General features: G+C 41.2%; 1 protein-coding gene across 1 annotated transcript; it reads left to right on the top strand.

Annotated features, from left to right (window-relative positions):
• The first annotated feature begins 667 nt into the window (after positions 1 to 667).
• Positions 668 to 2,401, top strand: LOC122034741 (trihelix transcription factor ASIL2-like). The gene has a single exon (XM_042594081.1). It carries the CDS (start codon positions 986 to 988, stop codon positions 2,105 to 2,107), a length of 1,122 nt encoding a protein of 373 aa, XP_042450015.1. The 5' UTR covers positions 668 to 985; the 3' UTR covers positions 2,108 to 2,401.
• Positions 2,402 to 21,057: the final 18,656 nt, after the last annotated feature.

The raw sequence follows: 21,057 nt of genomic DNA, 5'->3' as shown, positions 1-21,057 counted from the left end.
CACCTAATTAAATTAATCTAGCGGTTTAACTATTTATCTAAAGGTAGTTTAGGTTAGAGGATCTTGAATGTTATAAACTTCATATCAAAATTTGGGTACGATATAAATTTCATACTGTTTAGCATAAACTTCGGCATCAGTATTGTATATATTATATCAAAATATTAAATCTTATACAGATACTGATATCGAAAAATTTAATATGATATAATACCGTATAAAAATTTTTGATATACTAAATTTTAGTATATTTTAATATGATAAGTACGGTATATTAAAAATTGGGTATTTTCTATGATGCATGTGAAATGAAATATTTTTTTTAATTTATGTAATTTTTATCTCAGTAATATAAGTGAAACTTGGTGGTATAGATAGTATGGAGTAAATAGTTCAAACGAGAATATTTTTAAAAACAAAGACAAAATTTAATAAATTTAGAAGTATGGATATAATTTAAATATTTATGAAAGTTATTTGTGCGGTTTAATAAAATGTCATAAGTTTTTCATTTTCAGAGTCCTAATATAATCTTTATTTTGTAAATAGAAAAGTAAAAAAAAACACTAAATCCAGCCGAGGAAACCTGGATTTTGTGATCAACCCTGCCGTTTCAGCCCGAGTCATATCACAGTTCGCACGTGCGCGATTCACGCTTCCGGATCTACGCTCCTTTGGTCAATCTCACACGGTCACACCTGCGATGCGCTGCCCGCGTCAACCAACCCTTCTAAACCGGTACCGTTACAATCTATCACCTCTTCATAACGGAAAAAGTTTCACGGCAACGATATATATAAATATATCATATCGGAACGCCGGTCGGCGGACGAACCCATCTGCCCTCGCCTTTTGTTTTTTCTCTCTTCGCCTTCTCGGCTGCCGCCGCTGCCGTTTTCTCTTTACGGATCCCCACTGCTGACCTCGTCTCCGGCCTCTTCTCCTTAACTGCCGGCTGATTGTGGATCTCCACGCACCCTCCCCCATGGAAGACGACGAGGACGCCCAGTCGCCGTCGCGCTCTCCGCCACAATCCGTCTCCGGATCTGCATCGCCTGAGTCGTCACCGGACGCCGTTCCCATCTCCGTCGTGGCTCCTTCCTCCTCGCCCCACCAGGCCAACGGCCGAACCGCCGAGCCCGTCACCGTCGCTGCCCCAGCTCCGGAGCATCACGCCCTCCCCCTCGCCCTCCCCCTCGCCGTCCCCATCCAGCAGACTCGCTCCTCCCCTGCTGGTGGAGGAGGTGGCCGGGACGACTGTTGGAGCGAGGGCGCCACCTCCACCTTGATCGACGCTTGGGGGGAACGCTATCTGGAGCTCAGCCGGGGAAACCTCAAGCAGAAGCACTGGCAGGAGGTAGCCGACGCCGTCACCAGCCGCGACGGCTACACCAAGGCCCCAAAGACCGATGTCCAGTGCAAGAACCGGATCGATACCCTCAAGAAGAAGTACAAGGCCGAGAAGTCCAAGATCTCCGCTTCCGGCGGCAGCTTCTCCTCCTGGCCCTTCTTCCACCGCCTCGACCTCCTTCTCGGCCCCAGCCACAAACCCACGGCTCCTAGCGAAAATATCCCCGCCGGCACCCGCTCCTCGTCCCGCCGCCCGCAGCCGATCCCGAAGCGGCAGAGAAGCGGCTATCCGACCGTTAAAAAAGCAAGGAAGTCGTCGCCGGCGTCCGTGTCGGTCTCATCCGCCGATTCCTCCGAGGGGTTCCCGCCGCCAAGGGCGTCCAACGGAAAGAGACAGCACGAGCACCACCACGAAGCGGAGGAGGTTAGGGAGGAAAAGGGAGGGAGGACAGAGGAGCTAAAGGAACTGACGCGAGTCATCCTGCGGTTCGCAGAGGTGTACGAGAAAGTGGAGAGCTCCAAGCTACGGCAGTCGATGGAAATCGAGAAGCAGCGGATGGAGTTCACGAGGGAGATGGAGCTGCAGCGGATGGAGTTCCTGATGAAGACACAGATGGAGCTTTCACAGCTCAAGAGGCACCACCATGGAAGCAGTAGGAAAAGAAAGATGAATCATGGAGGTAGCAGCAACCACCACCAGCACAATAACACCAACAACACTAGCAGCAACAGCAATAACAGTGACAATAATTGCTAGGCCAAACTTTGCTTCCTTTTCCAAACTGTTTGCTTTGCTAGTTGCTACTACTACCTTTGCCAGTTTAGTAGTGAGTGTGATGTCAAGCTGGAAATTGTGTATTACTCTGCTGCCACTCCATGTGCCTTTGAGTTTCTTTTCAGTGAGTTGGTGGACTGTGTGTGACCCAAGTTATCCTGCTGCAGCTTCATTATATTTAATTTTGTTATCATTTGATGTTCATCATCTTCTAAAGTAAATGTATCTGTCTTTGTAAGTTATTCCTTATCAACTATTCTAACTTATTCTTATAAACCCTTGAGGGTTGTTGTGCTTTATGGTGAAGCCTGTGAATGTAAGAGTCTCTCATTTCTTGCTATGTCTCCACTCTAACTGCAAAATGTTAGCCAAGTCCTTGAGATAATGGCTGGTGATAAGATGCATAAACAATTGGAGCAATTTATCGAGATGTAATATGCATTGGACTCCTTATTCTTATTATAGGATAAACTTCGGTTGAAACTGCATATTCTTTTGTTTGTTTTTTTACTGCAAGTGTAGAAAAAAATATGGCCAAGGTAAAAGTGATTATACTCATCTATCTTTATATTATATAAAAGAATGTATATCATGGGATCGATCATCAAATAATTAAAATAGGAGGATTTTTTGTCGCCTTCTAACCAATTGGGCATCGTAGAAATTGTTAGATCATGAAGAACGCTATGTGGTGGGGAGTGAATAGCGATAGTTGAAACTTAATCGAGTAAGCAGTGGAAACAGAAAAATAAGAACAATGGTAACACACCAAGTTTTTACTTGGTTCGGAGTCTTCGTCGACTCCCTACTCCAAGATCCGCACTCATCGAGTGCTTTCGTTGAACAATCTACTAATAGTTTGTGAAAAGAGTTACAAGATTAGGATTGTAACGCCCACACTTCTTAACCCTGACCAAAGCCACGGACGTTATTACTTTTTATACCTACTAAAACATTGTTATCTGCACACAACTCGGTCCAGAGATCTACTCTGAATTTGTTTCGAATGTTGAGTCGTGTTTTGGAGCAATGCGGAGCTTGAGATGAAGTCTAGTACTACTAGAGGACCTGGGCCTTGTGGCCCTGACCGCCCGTGTAGCCTTACCCGAGAAGGAGCTAGTCGTGACCGTGTGGTGAGGACCGGTCGTGTAACCTTACCAGACCAGAATCTAGGCACGGCCGTGTGTGCCACACGGCCGTGTAAGGCCCTCCTTGCTGGAGCAAGGCACGGCCGTATGTGCCACACGACCGTGTAAGGCCCTCCCTGCTGGAGCAGGGCACGACCGTGTGAATCCACACGGGTGTGTATTCTTGCCAGAGAAGGAGAGGTGCATGGCCGTGTGTCTTCACACGGCCGAGTCGCCTGGGGCGAGACAAAAAGGGTGCACAGTAGTGTGAATCCACACGACCGTGTCACTCTGGCCGACAGGAAGAGGTGCACTACCGTGTGAAACCACACGACCGTGTCACCTTGGCCGAGAGCAAGAGGTGTGCGGCCGTGTAAATCTAGACGGCCGTGTCACCATGGCCGATAGGGGGAGGGTCGTGGCCGTATGAATCCACACGGCCGTGTCACGGGCCGTGTGGGGGTCACACCCAGCCTTACAAAAGAGGTTCTTCTCCCCTTTGTACTCATCTTTGGACTACCATTCTACCCCTTTACTTGAGGAAGAGTCTTTGTCACACTAATTACTACTAACCTGTAAATTTTACATAAGTTTCATGCATAACCAAACGGTAGGAAACACATTAACACCAAGTCTTAACACATTCCAAGATCTTCTTCCGCGGTTCCGTCACACACACACACCCACCAAGCACTGCCCCTGCTGTCCCTCTTACTTGAGTTTTCCTTTACCTTTATCTTCAGTATAAGGAATGCAAATCTGTAAGTGAATGCTTAGTAAGTACCATCTACTCACAAAACAATGCATTAAAAGGGGAAACATGCTTTTCAAAACTGCTTGAAAGAAAACACCAAACATGCATTTGACAATCCTCATGCTAAAACACATAATCCGAACATCTGTACATGACATGCATTTTTAAATAGTTGATCATATAAAACACCACTTAAAAACCATGCTAGTAATGTAAACAGGTAATGAAAAAAAACATATAACGAAACAGAAGTCTTACCATACTATAGAGTTCATCAAGGCTGCACCTTATAACTAAAGTCTTCGAATTAGGGATGCTTTCACTTAAGCAACCAATGAACTTTGAAAACTTTACATTACATACTAGTGAAAATAATAATCAACTTGCTTTGGCCCCGACATTGTACCACTTTGCGCGCATCTTTAATTAGATCCGAGGTAGCTAATCCTGAACCTATTAGGGTACTACTAGGCGATCTAGGGGCCTAGGGGCGATCTAGGAGCCCACCCATGGATCTTGTGTCCAGTACATGCCAATTAAAAGTAAAATACTTTCTTTTAAATACTGCTTTCTTATACTTGCACTTACTTGTCATTTAAACAAGCACCTTATGCGCGCTTAATCCCTCACCTTTATAGGGAAGCACTTAAGGGTACTTGATTATGCTTCTTAGTCCCAAAATTTTATGGGAAGCAAATCAAGATACTCTAACATTGCTCTTAATCCCAAACTTGAAGGGCATCTTATATATCATAGCATCTATCTTTTCTTAACATGCAATATACATCTTATAACATGCATCTTCCTTTACACGCTTAAAACGTATCAATATATGTAACATCGAAGCAACTTATACTGCAGGTGAGAGATACTTACATCCTTTCTCTATTTCTTACAATTATTTCACTAGGGCTTTGGGGAGAATATGCCTCCCTTGTATGCCTTGGCCCCCCGGATTTCTCTTCACCCGCGTACCAATCCTCGGAAGAAAAAATCCTCCTCTTAGATTCTCCTCTTGAAAAACTTCAAAGGATGGAACCCTAAGGTTCTTGGCCGAAAACTTGCAAGGAGAAGAAGGATTTCGGCTAGGTGTAGGAGAAGGGAAGATGAAAATTAGGTTTTCATCCCTTCTTTTCCCTTTTATACTAAGAGGAAGTTGAAGCATCTCTTCACTCCGAATCTACATATAATGAATTGTTTCATACTACTCATGTGATGTTTACCACCACCCTAATGGCTACTTAAACCAAACTCAAGTAAGAGGTCTAGGGTTTAATCCTAGCCCGGGCCATTTATGATAATATTTTTTTTAATTTTTTATTTCTTTTCTCTTCTTCTATTTCTTTTTGCTCTATTTAAATAGAGGAAAATTTAGGGATGTTATAATTTCCCATACCTTATAAAAAGTTTGTCCTCGAACTTAGAACAATTGTGGATACTTCTGTCTCATATCGTCCTCGCATTCCCATGTTGCCTCTTCATACTGTTGACTTTGCCACATCACTTTGACTGATGGTATCTCTTTGTTCCTCAACTTCTTAACTTCTCGATCTATTATCTGAATATGTCGACTTTCATAACTAAGATCCTCTCGAACTTGTACCGTCTTTTGTTCAATCATTTGGTTTGCATCGGGAACATACTTCTTCAGCATTGAGACATGAAAGACATTATGAATGGCTGACATTTCCTACGGTAGTTCCAGCTCATAGGCTACCTTGCCAACCCTTCTTGTGATCCGGTATGGCCCCACATAACTGTTGGTGCAACCTTAGGTCAAGGTTGACCTGGTTGACCCGACTCGAGTTGACCTAACTCGAGATGTATTTTGATGTTTGATGAGAATAGAAAAGTTGTATCTTGATGTTTGACAAGAATACAAACTTGGGAGATTGTGGGTGCAACCTTTGGTCAAAGTTGACCTGGTTGACCCAACTTGAGTTGACCTGATTCGGGTAAAGTCCAAGTATGGAGACTTGGCACGGGAAAAGTCCAAGTATGGAGACTTGGCATGGAAAAGTCCAAGCAGGGAGCGTGGCACGGAAAAGTCCAAGTATGGAGACTTGGCACGGAAAAGTCCAAGTATGGAGACTTGGTATGGGAGAAGTCCAAGCAAGGAACTTGGCACGGGAGAAGTCCAAGTATGGAAGCTTGGCATGCGAAGTCAGAGAGGGCTCGGGAGCTCGTTCTCTAGACCGGACGTGGAAATCGGAGAGGACTCGGTAGTTCGTTCTCCGGACTAGGTCAGAGAGGGTTCGGGAGCTCGTTCTCTGGACCGGACGAAGTCGGAGAGGGCTCGGTAGCTCGTTCTCCGGACTAGGTCAGAGAGGGCTCGGGAGCTCGTTCTCTGGACCAGACAAAGTTGGAGAGGGCTCGATAGCTCGTTCTCCGGACTAGGTCAGAGAGGGCTCGGTAGCTCGTTCTCTGGACCGGATGAGGAAGTCAGAGAGGGCTTGGTAGCTCGTTCTCTGGACTAGATCAGAGAGGGCTCGGTAGCTCGTTCTCTAGACCGGGAAGACTTTAGGTTTAAGGCTGGGAAATTGGATCGGTCTGCAGACTGATCCAGTGATACTATGGGTTATCTGATCGGTCTGGTGACCGATCAGTAACCAAACAGTGGCTCACTGTAAGATATCTGATCGGTCACCAGACCGATCAGGAAACGATCAGAGGCAGAAAAAGGTAGGGGGATCAGTCTGTGGACCGATCCACCTATAGCTTGATCGGTCCACATACCGATCAGGCTTCGAAGCCAACTCTTACAGAGAGTTGGTTGATCGGTCTGGGGACCGATCAGCCTAGGGCTTGATCGGTCCACAGACCGATCAGGAGACTCCCAGACCGATCAGATTGGAGCCTGATCGGTCCAGGCCTAGCCGTTGCGACACAACGGCTAGATTTCTGTCTTCTTCTTTGCAGGTGCAGATATAAATCAGATGCTGAGCGCCTCTACAGAACACTCTTCTTCCTCACTCTTGCGATCTGAGCTTTGCTGAGCTCCCTATTCCTGAAGCTTCGTGTGAGCTTCCCTCGACTAGGTGATCAGCTGCTATTGACATTGTGAAGTTGCTGCTCATCGAATTCCAGTCGACGAGAAGGCAAGCAAAGTGTTTTTACATTTATATTGTTCTTGTTTTGTTTCTCTATTGGTTGTACTCCATTCTTGCTGTTGCAAGAGAGATTGTGGCGAGGTTTCTCCACCCAGAAGGAGTTCATATTAGCCGATTATCCGGGGTCTCATCCACCGACGGATTGATAGGCTTCGTCCACCTTACGGACATGCCGAGCAGTAGGAGTATCATCTCCGAACCTCGTTACATCATCATGTTTGAGGTTTGATCTTCTCCACTTTCGTTTCTACATTGTATTTCCGCTGCGCTAACCTAAATTGTATGAAGAAACGATAATTTGAGGTCGGCTATTCACACCCCCCCTCTCTAGCCGCATCCGAAGGTCCTAACAATAATGTGGACTCAACTTTCCTTTCTTTCCAAACCGCATCACTCCTTTCATAGGAGCTACTTTGAGGAACTCTGAGTCCCCAACCTTAAATTCCAGTGGTCTTCGGCGAGCATCCGCATAGCTCTTCTGCCGGCTCTGAGCAGTTTCTATTCTCTAGTGAATGTTCTGAATAGCTTTGGTGGTGTCCTCGATAAGGTCCGTCTGGAATCCCATTTCTTTCTTTTCACCACCTTCATACCAACAGATAGGAGATCTACATCTCCTCCCATATAAAGCCTCATAAGGTGACATTCCGATAGTAGCTTGATAGCTATTATTGTATGTGAACTCTGCTAGGCATAGGTATCGACACCAGCTTCCTTTGAAATCTAAGGCACAAGCCCGTAGCATATCCTCCAAAACTTGGTTCACTCGTTATGTTTGCCCGTCAGTTTGAGGATGAAATGCAATGCTAAACCGCAGCTTAGTGCCAAGAGCTCTCTGAACACACTCCCAGAAGTGTGAAATAAAACAACCATCTCTATCAGAAATTATGGTTTTGGGAACTCCATGTAATATGATAACCTCTTTCACATACAAATGTGTTAACTGCTCAATAGAGTAGGATATTCTGATAGCTAGGAAATGAGCAGACTTGGTTAATCTGTCCACTATTACCCAGATAGTATCATAACCATTCGTGGTTCTGGGTAGTCCTACTATAAAGTTCATAGATATATCTTCCCACTTCCACTCCGAAATCTGGATAGGCTGCAGAACTCTGCCTGGTCTTTGATGTTATGCTTTAACCCGTTGACACGTCAGACAGGTACTGACATATATCTCTTTTCATTCCAGACCACCAGAAGCGTCCCTTTATATCTTGGTACATCTTGGTGGAACCGGGATGCATCGTGTAGGGTGTTCCATGGGCTTCTTCTAGAATTTTCCTTCGTAGTTCTTCTTGATTAGGGACACAGAGACGATTACCATAATATAGTATCCCTCGGTCTGATACTCGGAACTCTACATTTTCTCCTTCTTGTATTCCCTGCTTGATCTTCTGAATATTAGAATCTTCATCCTGCCCTTTCTATATATCTTCAATCAGGGTTGACACTAATGTCAAGGTGGAGAGCTGCCCGGCAATAATTTCTAGCCCAAAGTTTACTACTTACTTCTGTAGGGGTTGGGACATAGCAAACAAGGACAATAAGGTTGCGCAAGATTTTCTACTTAGCGCATCTGCTACCTTGTTCGCCTTCCCTGGGTGGTAGAGGATTTCACAGTCGTAGTCTTTGACTAGCTCAAGCCATCTCTGCTGTCTCATATTCAGCTCTTTCTGAGTGAAGAAATACTTCAGACTCTAGTGATCTGTGTAAATCTTGCACTGAGCTCCGTATAAATAATGCCTCCATACTTTGAGAGCGAAGACTACTGCTGCTAACTCAAGGTCATGAGTAGGATAGTTCTTCTCATAATCTTTGAGTTGTCCGAGGCATAGGCAATAACTCTACCATTATGAATCAGCACAACTCCGAGTCCCAATTTAGAATCGTCGCTGTAAACATCAAAGCTCTCACTATTTTTTGGAAGAGTTAGGATTGGAGCACTAGTTAGTCTCCTTTTTAGTTCAATGAAACTTTTCTCACAATCCTCAGTCCACTCAAATTTTCTATTCTTTCTGGTAAATACTGTTAACGGAGAGGCAATCTTTGGGAAGTTCTCTACAAATTTCCTATAGTAGCCTGCTAGCCCAAGGAAACTCCTAATTTCACTGACATTCTTGGATCTATTCCAGTTACTCACAGCTTCTATTTTTGTCGGGTCTACAATAACCCCATCTTTGAAAATAATGTGACCTAGAAAGGACACTTGATCGAGCTAAAACTCGCACTTGGAGAACTTTGCGTACAACTGTCTCTGCTGAAGAATCTGTAATACTATCTTCAGATGTTCAACATGTTCTTCCTGAGTTCTGGAGTATATAAGAATATCGTCTATGAAGACGATCACAAATTTATCCAAATACTCCTTGAACACTCTGTTCATCAGCTCCATAAACATAGCAGGAGCATTCGTCACTCCAAAAGGCATGACTACGAACTCGTAGTGTCCATACCTCGTTCGGAATGCAGTCTTCAGTACTTCATCAGCCTTCACTTTCACTTGATGATATCCGGACCACAAGTCTATCTTGGAAAAGACTATGGCTCCCTTTAACTAATCAAATAAATCATCAATTCTCGGCAAGGGATACCAGTTCTTGATTATTACTTTATTCAGCGCTTGGTAATCCACACACATTCGGATGGACCCGTCCTTCTTCTTTACGAACAACACTGGAGCTCCCCATGGTGAGTGACTAGGGCGAATGAAGCCCTTGTTAAGTAGCTCCTGTAACTGTCCCTGAAGTTCTTTCAATTCTACCGGAGCTATGTGGTAGGGTGCTTTGGAGATTGGATGCATAACAGGGATGAGTTCAATCTCAAATTTAAGTTCCCTATCCGGAGCTAAGCTTGTAATTCATCCAGAAACACTTCCGGGTAATCACATACGACTCTGACTTCCTCTAGCTTTTGGGTTCTTTCCTATTGGATATTAACCACATGCGCGAGAAACCCAGCACATCCATCGGCTAACAATTTCTGAACTTTCAGGGCCAGTAAAAATTTCTGGGTTCTCTTCTTTGATTCTCTGATGAACTCAAACTTAGACTCTGCCTCAAGTTGAAATAGGACTCTTCTCTTACGACACTCGATGGAAGCACCATACTTGCTCAAAAAGTCCATCCCAAAAATAACATCATAATCAGAAATGTTCATCATTATCATATTACTGTACAGTTCTCTGTCTAAAATTTTAACTGCATAGCTCGTAGCCAGTGTGTAGATGTCATTATCTCTCTTGAGGGTAGTGTTGTCAAGAACTGTCCGCTTAGGACCTCCGGAGGTATACCTATTCTTTCAGTAAATGCTATGGAGACAAATGAATGGGTTGTCCCAATATCAAATAGCACAGTTGCATATTGTTTAAAATATCTATCTGACCTGTGACAATGGTGGAGGCGTTTGCTACCTCCTCTATGGTAAGGGAGAAGACTCGAGCATTTGTAGAATTTGGTGGAGCCTCCAGTCTGCCTTGGCTAATATGAGTACTGTAACACCCATAGGGTTCCTAGCAATTTCATATATTTGTGCCATGGTTAAAATATAGGCCTTATGTGAATATTAGCAAAAATAAAATAAAATAGAATTAAAAGAGGCTAGATCAAGGCGTGAACCTTGAACCTCTTACAAGATACATGTATTAGATAACCAATAGACCAAGAGGAGATATTGTTAGAAAGAGAAGGGACAATATAGTTAAGAGTAAGAAAAGGTTTCTCTTATTTAGAAGGAGAAGTTGGAGTTGCCTTCTTCCTCTCAAATGAAAAGATGATTCTTGCTTTCTCTTTTCATTAAGGGATGAGTTAAAGAAAAGAGAAGGAAAAACCCATTTTCCCTTCTTCTTTTCAATTGGAATAAAAAGAGAAAATGAAGGAAAATCTTTATTTTGCTCTCTCCTCCCTCCTCCCTCCTCCTCTCCACCGAAACCCCTCTCCTCTCCCTCACCATTGCCGAACCAAGCAAGAAGAAAGCTCTCTAGGAAAAGCTTCACAACCAAGGACTTCTTCTTCTAGGAAATTAAGCGAGAGGATGTGAGTATCCCCTCACTGCAGTACAAGTAGTTATCGATTGTTGTATGTAAATGTTATTGAAACCGTAAAAACTTTCTTGCATGTTTCGGTCAAGATAAAGACTTGAGGTCACTTAGGGTTAGCAAATTTATGAGTTATGCTTGATGTTATAACCAAAAAGTCTAGAATCACACCTTGGAAGTTTTGGCCAAGATAGAAAAATGGGGTCTAGAGCAAAGTTTTTAAATGACAAACATGCCTGTTTATGCTCCTTTATAATATAGGATCTCTTATTTGTTAATAGCTTAGTTTTTCATGCTCCATGTTGTATAAAAATATGAAAACCCTAACTTGATGTTTCGGCCAAGATTCATCATAGAGTCTAGGGCATAGTTTTGAAAAGGAAATATGTTTGTTTATGCTCCTTATGATGAAAAATTTTATATGGGATAGCTTAGATTCATGCTCCATGTTGTATAAAAGAAATATATAAGGGAACCCTAGTTTCAAGTTTCGGCCAAGAATGGAAATGAAGTTTAGGCCAAAGTTTTTAAATGACAAACATGCTTGTTTATGCTCCCTCATGATATATGATCTCTCATGTGTTAATAGCTTAGTTTTCCATGCTCCATGTTGTATAAAAATATGAAAACCCTAACTTGATATTTCGGCCAAGATTCATCATAGAGTCTAGGGCATAGTTTTGAAAAAGAAACATGTTTGTTTATGCTCCTTATGATGAAATATTTTATATGTGATAGCTTAGATTCATGCTCCATGTTGTATAAAAAAAAATATATAAGGGAACCCTAGTTTCAAGTTTCGGCCAAGAATAGAAATGAAGTTTAGAGCAAAGTTTTCAAATGATAACATGCTTGTTTATGCTCCTTCATGATATATGATCTCTCATGTGTTGATAGCCTAGGTTTCCATGTTATGTGTTGGGAAAAAAAATTATATAAACACTAGTCTAAAGTTTCGGCCAAGATGAGATGTGAAGCTTAGGGAAAGAAGAAATTTTTAACCTAATCATACTTGTTTGTGCTTATTCATGAGGTATGATATCTTGTATGTGGTTAGGTTAAGTCTTTATACTACATGTTGTATTAGAGGGAATGGAACCCTACTTATAGGTTTCGGCCAACATAGAATGTAAAGCCTAGAACAAAGTTTTTGAAACCTAATTATGCTTAGTTATGTTCTTACATGATGTATGATCTTTTGGTATGTTGTTAGATAAGTTATCATGCTACATGTTGCACAAATGAACCTTAGAACTTCACCCTAGGGTTCGGCCAAGTAAGAATATGAGGCTTAAAACAAGGTCTTGAAATCTAACCATGTTTGTTTATGCTTATTTGTGATGTATGATTATTTATCTAGGACTAGCTTGAGTTTCATGCTTCTTATAATGGTCAAAGAAAAAAAAAACTCTACCATAGGGATTCGGCCAAGATTGAATGAAGAGGTTTAGGGAAAAATTCTGAACCTAACTATGCATGCTTAAGTTCTCCCATGATGTATGATTTTTGATATATGGTTAGTTTATGTCCCCATGTTTCATGATATAATATATGCTATGCTTCAAGATATGATATGCTATGCTTTATGATATGATATATGCTATGCTTCATGATATGGTATGCTATGTTTCATGATATAATATATGCTATGTTTCATGATATGATATGTTATGCTTCAAGATATGATATGCTATGCTTTATGATATGATATTTGTTTATGAAAGGCTTATGCAAGAAGAAAAGCCTAAGAGATGCTTCCCTTGAGATGGGATCAAGAGCACTCTTCATGATATGACAAGAACATGATATGTATGATATGATAAGAAACATGATATGTATGACATGTTATTTTACTTTGTATGGCTTGTACCAAGGGTGGGCTCCATAAGCGCCCCTATGCCGACGGACTATGAACGGGTCTAGTAAAGGGATGTGCTCCTTAGTACGCCCCTAGGTCGACGGTCATAGTACGGACCTAGTTCCCTACTAGGTTCGGGGCTAGCTACCCTGTCCTAGGGATTTGCGCGCATTCATGTTATGTGGTACATAGCCGGGCCCTCATGTTGAGATTATATTCAAGTATGTATATGATATGTTTTAAAAAAAAAATGAACATGTTGCATATGTTCATTCCATTATGCATGTTTTTAAAGGAACATCTTGCATCTACATGTTTATGCCATATGTTTTCTTTACACTTATTAAAGATGTCCTTGAGAATAAGAATATGATTATGTTATATGTTATGTTATGTTCTGCCATGATATGTTAGGTTATGTTTTCCCATGCTATGATATGTTATGTTCTCACATGCCATGATATGTTTTATATTTATGTTCTCACCTGCTATAATATGTTTTATGTTATGTTTCCACATGCTTGTATATGCTTTATGTGTATGTATGATTCATGGTTTTATGAGTAGGAAAGGAACTCACTAAGTCTATGGGCTTATAGACTATTTTCCTTGTACTGCAGAAAAAGGAAATGAATGGATGAACTAAGGGGAGCAGCAGGAAGGGCAAGATTGTGTGTGGAAGTGGCATGGTGGATAGATCTAATTCATTTCAAATACTTATATTTGGTTAAGTTGTGCATGTGAACTAAGTTTGGATTTTATACTTGTGATGATAACTTAACTAGTATGTGGTGCACTTATGTTATCTTATTCATGTTAGTATATTCATGACATTATGAATCATGTTCAAGTAGTAGATATAAAGCAAGTATGTTGTTCACATGCCATGTTAAGGGTAAGATGCATATGAAAAGAAAAAAAATTAATAATAAACAAACTCTACATATGTCTTCCGCTGCCATGAGTTCATATGCATACATATGTCAAGTAAGTTTAAGTAACCTCCGTTCCTTTAGGGTAGTCTATGTATCTATAGGAGGGGTGGGCGTTACAGTTTGGTATCAGAGCAGGTCTGCCTTTCCATTACACACACATCAAGCCTACATCCTGCCGCTCCAAGTAAGAATTTCTATGCCTACGCTATTATTTCTTTTATGCATGATACAGAATGCTTTTAATTTAAGTATGCATGTCTACTTTTTTTTTTATTTATTTGATAAGTTACCATTTTAGTTTAAGTATGCATGATGGTAGATTAGGAATAATAATAACTCATGCTAGCCTTGTTGTCATTCATGAAGATAAGCATGGCTAGAAGACGCAATACTAGGGCCGACGAGACAGTACCTCCACCCGATCTGATGCATGTAGCCACTGAACTTCAGCGTCAGGTCACAGAATAGCAATAAATAATAAATACTCTGATGAATCAGCAAGGGAATCCTGCTACCCCACCGGGAAATCAGAATACGATGCCAGTCATACTTGCAGCTGCACTAGTGCCACCGGCACCTGCACCACCGGTAGGCCCAGTTCCAGTGGTTCGTCAGGAGGCATATTTGATTCAGTGGCAAAGATGGAAACCAGAAGCGTTCTCCAGCAACTGTGAACCATGGGATGCCCAAGCCTGGTTCAAGACGGTGGAAAGCATCGTGGAACTATTGGATTGGCCTGAGCACGAGAAGGTCAAGTGCGTATCATTCTGCCTTACGGGCGATGCCAGAATGTGGTGGGACCGAGTCAAAGCAAAAAGACAAATAAATCAGATGAGATGGACATTGAGACGGAATTTTTTGAAGAATTCTTCCATATGAGGGTGACAAACAAGCACTATGACGAGTTCACCGAGTTCCGGCAAGGTGACCTGTCGGTTAACGAAGCTGTTAAGAAATTCAACCGTCTAGCGCGCTTATGCCCAGAGTTGGTTAGCACTGAAAGAGAAAGGGTCAGACTTATGCTGAAGATGCTCAGACCTGAGATAGCTTTGAATGTGGCCGGCGGAGTTAATAGACCGCAGACTGCCGAAGAACTAATTAGCAGTGCACTGATCACCGAACACTATTTAAAGGCGCTGCATGAAAGCAAGAGTCGAGGCCAATCAGGAGGACAGAAACCTCAGAATACCAGAACTGGCTGGAAAGGAAGCCACAGCGGTAAAAGAAAGCAGGGGAACTATTCTAAGGATGGTCCAGTAAACAAACAACCTATGTTCCCACAATGTACCACCTGTGGAAAGAAACATCCGGGAAAATGCCGCGTGGGCACGAATAAATGCTATAACTGTGGAGTGGAAGGAAATATGGCTAGAGACTGTCCTACCCAAGTTCCGACACCGCAGTATGTCAAGAACAGAGGTGCTCCCCCATAGCTACACCTGATGTAAGCTGCATTAGAAGGCCCGTAGATAAGCCAAGGGAGATTGGAAGGTCCACTAGTGACGACAAATGCCAGAATTTACTCCATCACCAAGGAAGATGCGGCAAATGCTTCTACGGTTGTCACAGGTCAGATATTTATTTTCAGTCAGCATGCTACTGTACTATTTGACACTGGGGCAACGCACTCGTTTGTCTCTACGCCTTTCACAAGAAAGATAAACATACCACTCAAGCCTTAGATTGCAAGTTCTTAACAACTTTACCTTCGGGAGAAGTGATGCCATCCACTCATATGCTGTGAGCCGCACCCATCAGAATCGCAGACAGAGAACTCTACTATAATCTGATAGTGCTTGACATGCAGGATTATGATATTATATTGGGCATAGACTTCCTGAGCAAGTACGGTGCTTCGATAGAGTGCCGTAAGAGGAAAGTGATCTTCCGACCTGAAGCAGAACCGACTTTCAAATTTATCGGAGAGACAAGGAAAGAAATTAAGAAGTTCTTATCAGCCTTAATGGCACGGAAGATGTTGGACAACGGATGCGCTGGGTTTCTAGCCCATGTAGTTGATACAAGACAGGCAAAGGAATTGAAGCTGGAGGATGTCAGAATTGTATGCGATTACCCAGAGGTATTTCCTGATGAACTACTAGGATTAGCCCCAGATAGAGAAATTGAATTTGAGATCGAATTGATTCTGGGTACTAAACCGATCTCTAAAGCACCTTACCGTATGGCGCCAGCAGAGTTGAAGGAACTTCAGGAACAGCTACGGGAGTTACTTGACAAGGGACTTATTCGCCCTAGTCACTCTCCATGGGGAGCTCCGGTACTGTTCATGAAAAAGAAAGACGGGTCTATGCAAATGTGCATAGACTACCGAGCACTAAACAAAGCGACGATCAAGAACCGATACCCTCTACCACGGATTGACGACCTGTTTGACCAGTTGAAGGGTGCCACCATTTTTTCTAAGATTGACCTAAGGTCTGGCTATCATCAAGTAAAAGTGAAACAGGATGATATACCGAAGACGGCTTTCCGAACAAGATATGGACACTTTGAGTTCGTAGTAATGCCCTTTGGAGTAACGAATGCTCCTGCCCTGTTTATGGACCTGATGAATCAGGTATTCTCAGCATTCCTCAAAAATTTTGTGATCATTTTCATCGACGACATCCTCGTCTATTCGAGAAACCAAGTGGAGCATGCCGAACACCTGAACATAGTTTTGTGGATTCTTCAAGAGAAGCAGCTGTATGCGAAATTTTCCAAATGCGAGTTCTGGCTCGATCGAGTATCATTTTTGGGTCATGTTATCTCCAAGGATGGAGTGATGGTAGACCCAATCAAAATTGAAGCTATAAGTAACTGGAACAGACCAAAGAATGCCAGTGAGATCAGAAGTTTTCTTGGGCTAGCAGGCTATTACCGGAAGTTTGTAGAGGGTTTCTCCAGAATTGTAGCCCCTATGACAGCTCTCACCCAGAAAAATAAGAAGTATGAATGGACGGACGATTGTGAGAAGAGTTTCACAGAACTCTAAAAGGAGACTGACCAGTGCTCCAATTCTCACTCTTCCGGAAGGCAACGAAGGATTTGATAAGTACAGCGACGCTTCCAGATTAGGACTCGGAGCTGTACTTATGCAGAAAGGCAAGGTCATTGCCTATGCCTCTAGGCAACTCAAAGAACATGAAAGAAATTATCCCACTCATGATTTAGAGTTAGCAGCTGTGGTATTTGCTCTCAAGATATGGAGGCATTATCTATATGGGGTCTATTGTAAGATTTATACAGATCACCAGAGTCTGAAATACTTCTTCACACAGAAGGATCTGAATATGAGACAACGAAGATGGCTCGAGCTAGTCAAGAACTATGACTGCGAGATCTTTTACCATCTGGGAAAAGCGAACAAAGTGGCTGATGCACTCAGTAGGAAATCGTAGGCTACCTTAATACCCTGAGCTATTCTAAGTTCGAGGACGAACTTTTATGAGGTATGGGGGACTGTAACACCCATAGGGTTCCTAGCAATTTCATATATTTGTGCCATGGTTAAAATATAGGCCTTATGTGAATATTAGCAAAAATAAAATAAAATAGAATTAAAAGAGGCTAGATCAAGGCGTGAACCTTGAACCTCTTACTAGATACATGTATTAGATAACCAATAGACCAAGAGGAGATATTGTTAGAAAGAGAAGGGACAATATAGTTAAGAGTAAGAAAAGGTTTCTCTTATTTAGAAGGAGAAGTTGGAGTTGCCTTCTTCCTCTCAAATGAAAAGATGATTCTTGCTTTCTCTTTTCATTAAGGGATGAGTTAAAGAAAAGAGAAGGAAAAATCCATTTTCCCTTCTTCTTTTCAATTGGAATAAAAAGAGAAAATGAAGGAAAATCTTCATTTTGCTCTCTCCTCCCTCCTCCTCTCCACCGAAATCCCTCTCCTCTCCCTCACCATTGCCGAACCAAGCAAGAAGCAAGCTCTCTAGGAAAAGCTTCACAACCAAGGACTTCTTCTTCTAGGAAATTAAGCGAGCGGATGTGAGTATCCCCTCACTGCAGTATAAGTAGTTATCGATTGTTGTATGTAAATGTTATTGAAACCGTAAAAACTTTCTTGCATGTTTCGGTCAAGATAAAGACTTGAGGTCACTTAGGGTTAGCAAATTTATGAGTTATGCTTGATGTTATAACCAAAAAGTCTAGAATCACACCTTGGAAGTTTCGGCCAATATAGAAAAATGGGGTCTAGAGCAAAGTTTTTAAATGACAAACATGCTTGTTTATGCTCCTTTATAATATAGGATCTCTCATGTGTTAATAGCTTAGTTTTCCATGCTCCATGTTGTATAAAAATATGAAAACCCTAACTTGATGTTTCGACCAAGATTCATCATAGAGTCTAGGGCATAGTTTTGAAAAAGAAACATGTTTGTTTATGCTCCTTATGATGAAAAATTTTATATGGGATAGCTTAGATTCATGCTCCATGTTGTATAAAAAAAACTATAAGGGAACCCTAGTTTCAAGTTTCGGCCAAGAATGGAAATGAAGTTTAGGCCAAAGTTTTTAAATGACAAACATGCTTGTTTATGCTCCCTCATGATATATGATCTCTCATGTGTTAATAGCTTAGTTTTCCATGCTCCATGTTGTATAAAAATATGAAAACCCTAACTTGATATTTCGGCCAAGATTCATCATAGAGTCTAGGGCATAGTTTTGAAAAAGAAACATGTTTGTTTATTCTCCTTATAATGAAAAATTTTATATGTGATAGCTTAGATTCATGCTCCATGTTGTATAAAAAAAAAAAATATAAGGGAACCCTAGTTTCATGTTTCGGCCAAGAATAGAAATGAAGTTTAGAGCAAAGTTTTCAAATGATAACATGCTTGTTTATGCTCCTTCATGATATATGATCTCTCATGTGTTGATAGCCTAGGTTTCCATGTTATGTGTTGGAAAAAAAAATTATATAAACACTAGTCTAAAGTTTCGGCCAAGATGAGATGTGAAGCTTAGGGCAAGAAGAAATTTTTAACCTAATCATACTTGTTTGTGCTTATTCATGAGGAATGATATCTTGTATGTGGTTAGGTTAAGTCTTTATGCTACATGTTGTATTAGAGGGAATGGAACCCTACTTATAGGTTTCGGCCAACATAGAATGTAAAGACTAGAACAAAGTTTTTGAAACCTAATTATGCTTAGTTATGTTCTTACATGATGTATGATCTTTTGGTATGTTGTTAGATAAGTTATCATGCTACATGTTGCACAAATGAACCTTAGAACTTCACCCTAGGGTTCGGCCAAGTAATAATATGAGGCTTAGAGCAAGGTCTTGAAATCTAACCATGTTTGTTTATGCTTATTTGTGATGTATGATTATTTATCTAGGACTAGCTTGAGTTTCATGCTTCTTATAATGGTCAAAGAAAAAAAAACTCTACCATAGGGATTCGGCCAAGATTGAATGAAGAGGTTTAGGGAAAAATTCTGAACCTAACTATGCATGCTTAAGTTCTCCCCTGATGTATGATTTTTGATATATGGTTAGTTTAAGTCCCCATGTTTCATGATATAATATATGCTATGTTTCATGATATGATATGCTATGCTTCAAGATATGATATGCTATGCTTTATGATATGATATGCTATGCTTTATGATATGATATATGCTATGCTTCATGATATGGTATGCTATGTTTCATGATATAATATATGCTATGTTTCATGATATGATATGTTATGCTTCAAGATATTATATGCTATGCTTTATGATATGATATATGTTTATGAAAGGCTTATGCAAGAAGAAAAGCCTAAGAGATGCTTCCCTTGAGATGGGATCAAGAGCACTCTTCATGATATGACAAGAACATGATATGTATGATATGATAAGAAACATGATATGTATGACATGTTATTTTACTTTGTATGGCTTGTACCAAGGGTGGGCTCCATAAGCGCCCCTAGGCCGACGGACTATGAACGGGTCTAGTAAAGGGATGGACTCCTTAGTACGCCCCTAGGTCGACGGTCGTAGTACGGACCTAGTTCCCTAGTAGGTTCGGGGCTAGCTACCCTATCCTAGGGATTTGCGCGCATTCATGTTATGTGGTACATAGCCGGGCCCTCATGTTGAGATTATATTCAAGTATGTATATGATATGTTTTTTTTTTTTAAAAAAAACATGTTGCATATGTTCATTCCATTATGTATGTTTTCAAAGGAACATCTTGCATCTATATGTTTATGCCATATGTTTTCTTTACACTTATTAAAGATGTCCTTGAGAATAAGAATATGATTATGTTATATGTTATGTTAGGTTATGTTCTCCCATGCTATGATATGTTATGTTCTCACATGCCATGATATGTTTTATATTTATGTTCTCACCTGCTATAATATGTTTTATGTTATGTTTCCACATGCTTGTATATGCTTTATGTGTATGTATGATTCATGGTTTTATGAGTAGGAAAGGAACTCACTAAGCCTATGGGCTTATAGATTATTTTCCTTGTAATGCAGAAAAAGGAAAGGAATGAATGAACTAAGGGGAGCAGCAGGAAGGGCAAGATTGTGTGTGGAAGTGGCATGGTGGATAGATCTAATTCATTTCAAATACTTATATTTGGTTAAGTTGTGCATGTGAACTAAGTTTGGATTTTATACTTGTGATGATAACTTAACTAGTATGTGGTGCACTTATGTTATCTTATTCATGTTAGTATATTCATGACATTATGAATCATGTTCAAGTAGCAGATATAAAGCAAGTATGTTGTTCACATGCCATGTTAAGGGTAAGATGCATATGAAAAGAAAAAAAATTAATAATAAACAAACTCTACATATGTCTTCCGCTGCCATGAGTTCATATGCATACATATGTCAAGTAAGTCTAAGTAACCCCGTCCCTTTAGGGTAGTCTATGTATCTATAGGAGGGGCGGGCGTTACAAGGACCCTCCAACCTAGCCTGCAACTGGTGTAGTTGTGCCTGCTTGCCTCTATATTGTACAGGTTGTGCGGGAGATAGGTTGATCTTGGTCGGGCAATTCTTGGCCATATGCCCCTCTTGACCACATGTATAACAGCCACTAGTTCCCTTGTGATAGATTCCAAGATGCATCTTTCCACA

The sequence above is a fragment of the Zingiber officinale genome, chromosome 11B (assembly GCF_018446385.1).
Source record: "Zingiber officinale cultivar Zhangliang chromosome 11B, Zo_v1.1, whole genome shotgun sequence".
Taxonomy (NCBI): Eukaryota; Viridiplantae; Streptophyta; class Magnoliopsida; order Zingiberales; family Zingiberaceae; genus Zingiber; species Zingiber officinale.
The sequence above is the reverse complement of the archived record's forward strand: the minus strand, read 5'-3'. Positions and strand labels throughout refer to the sequence as shown.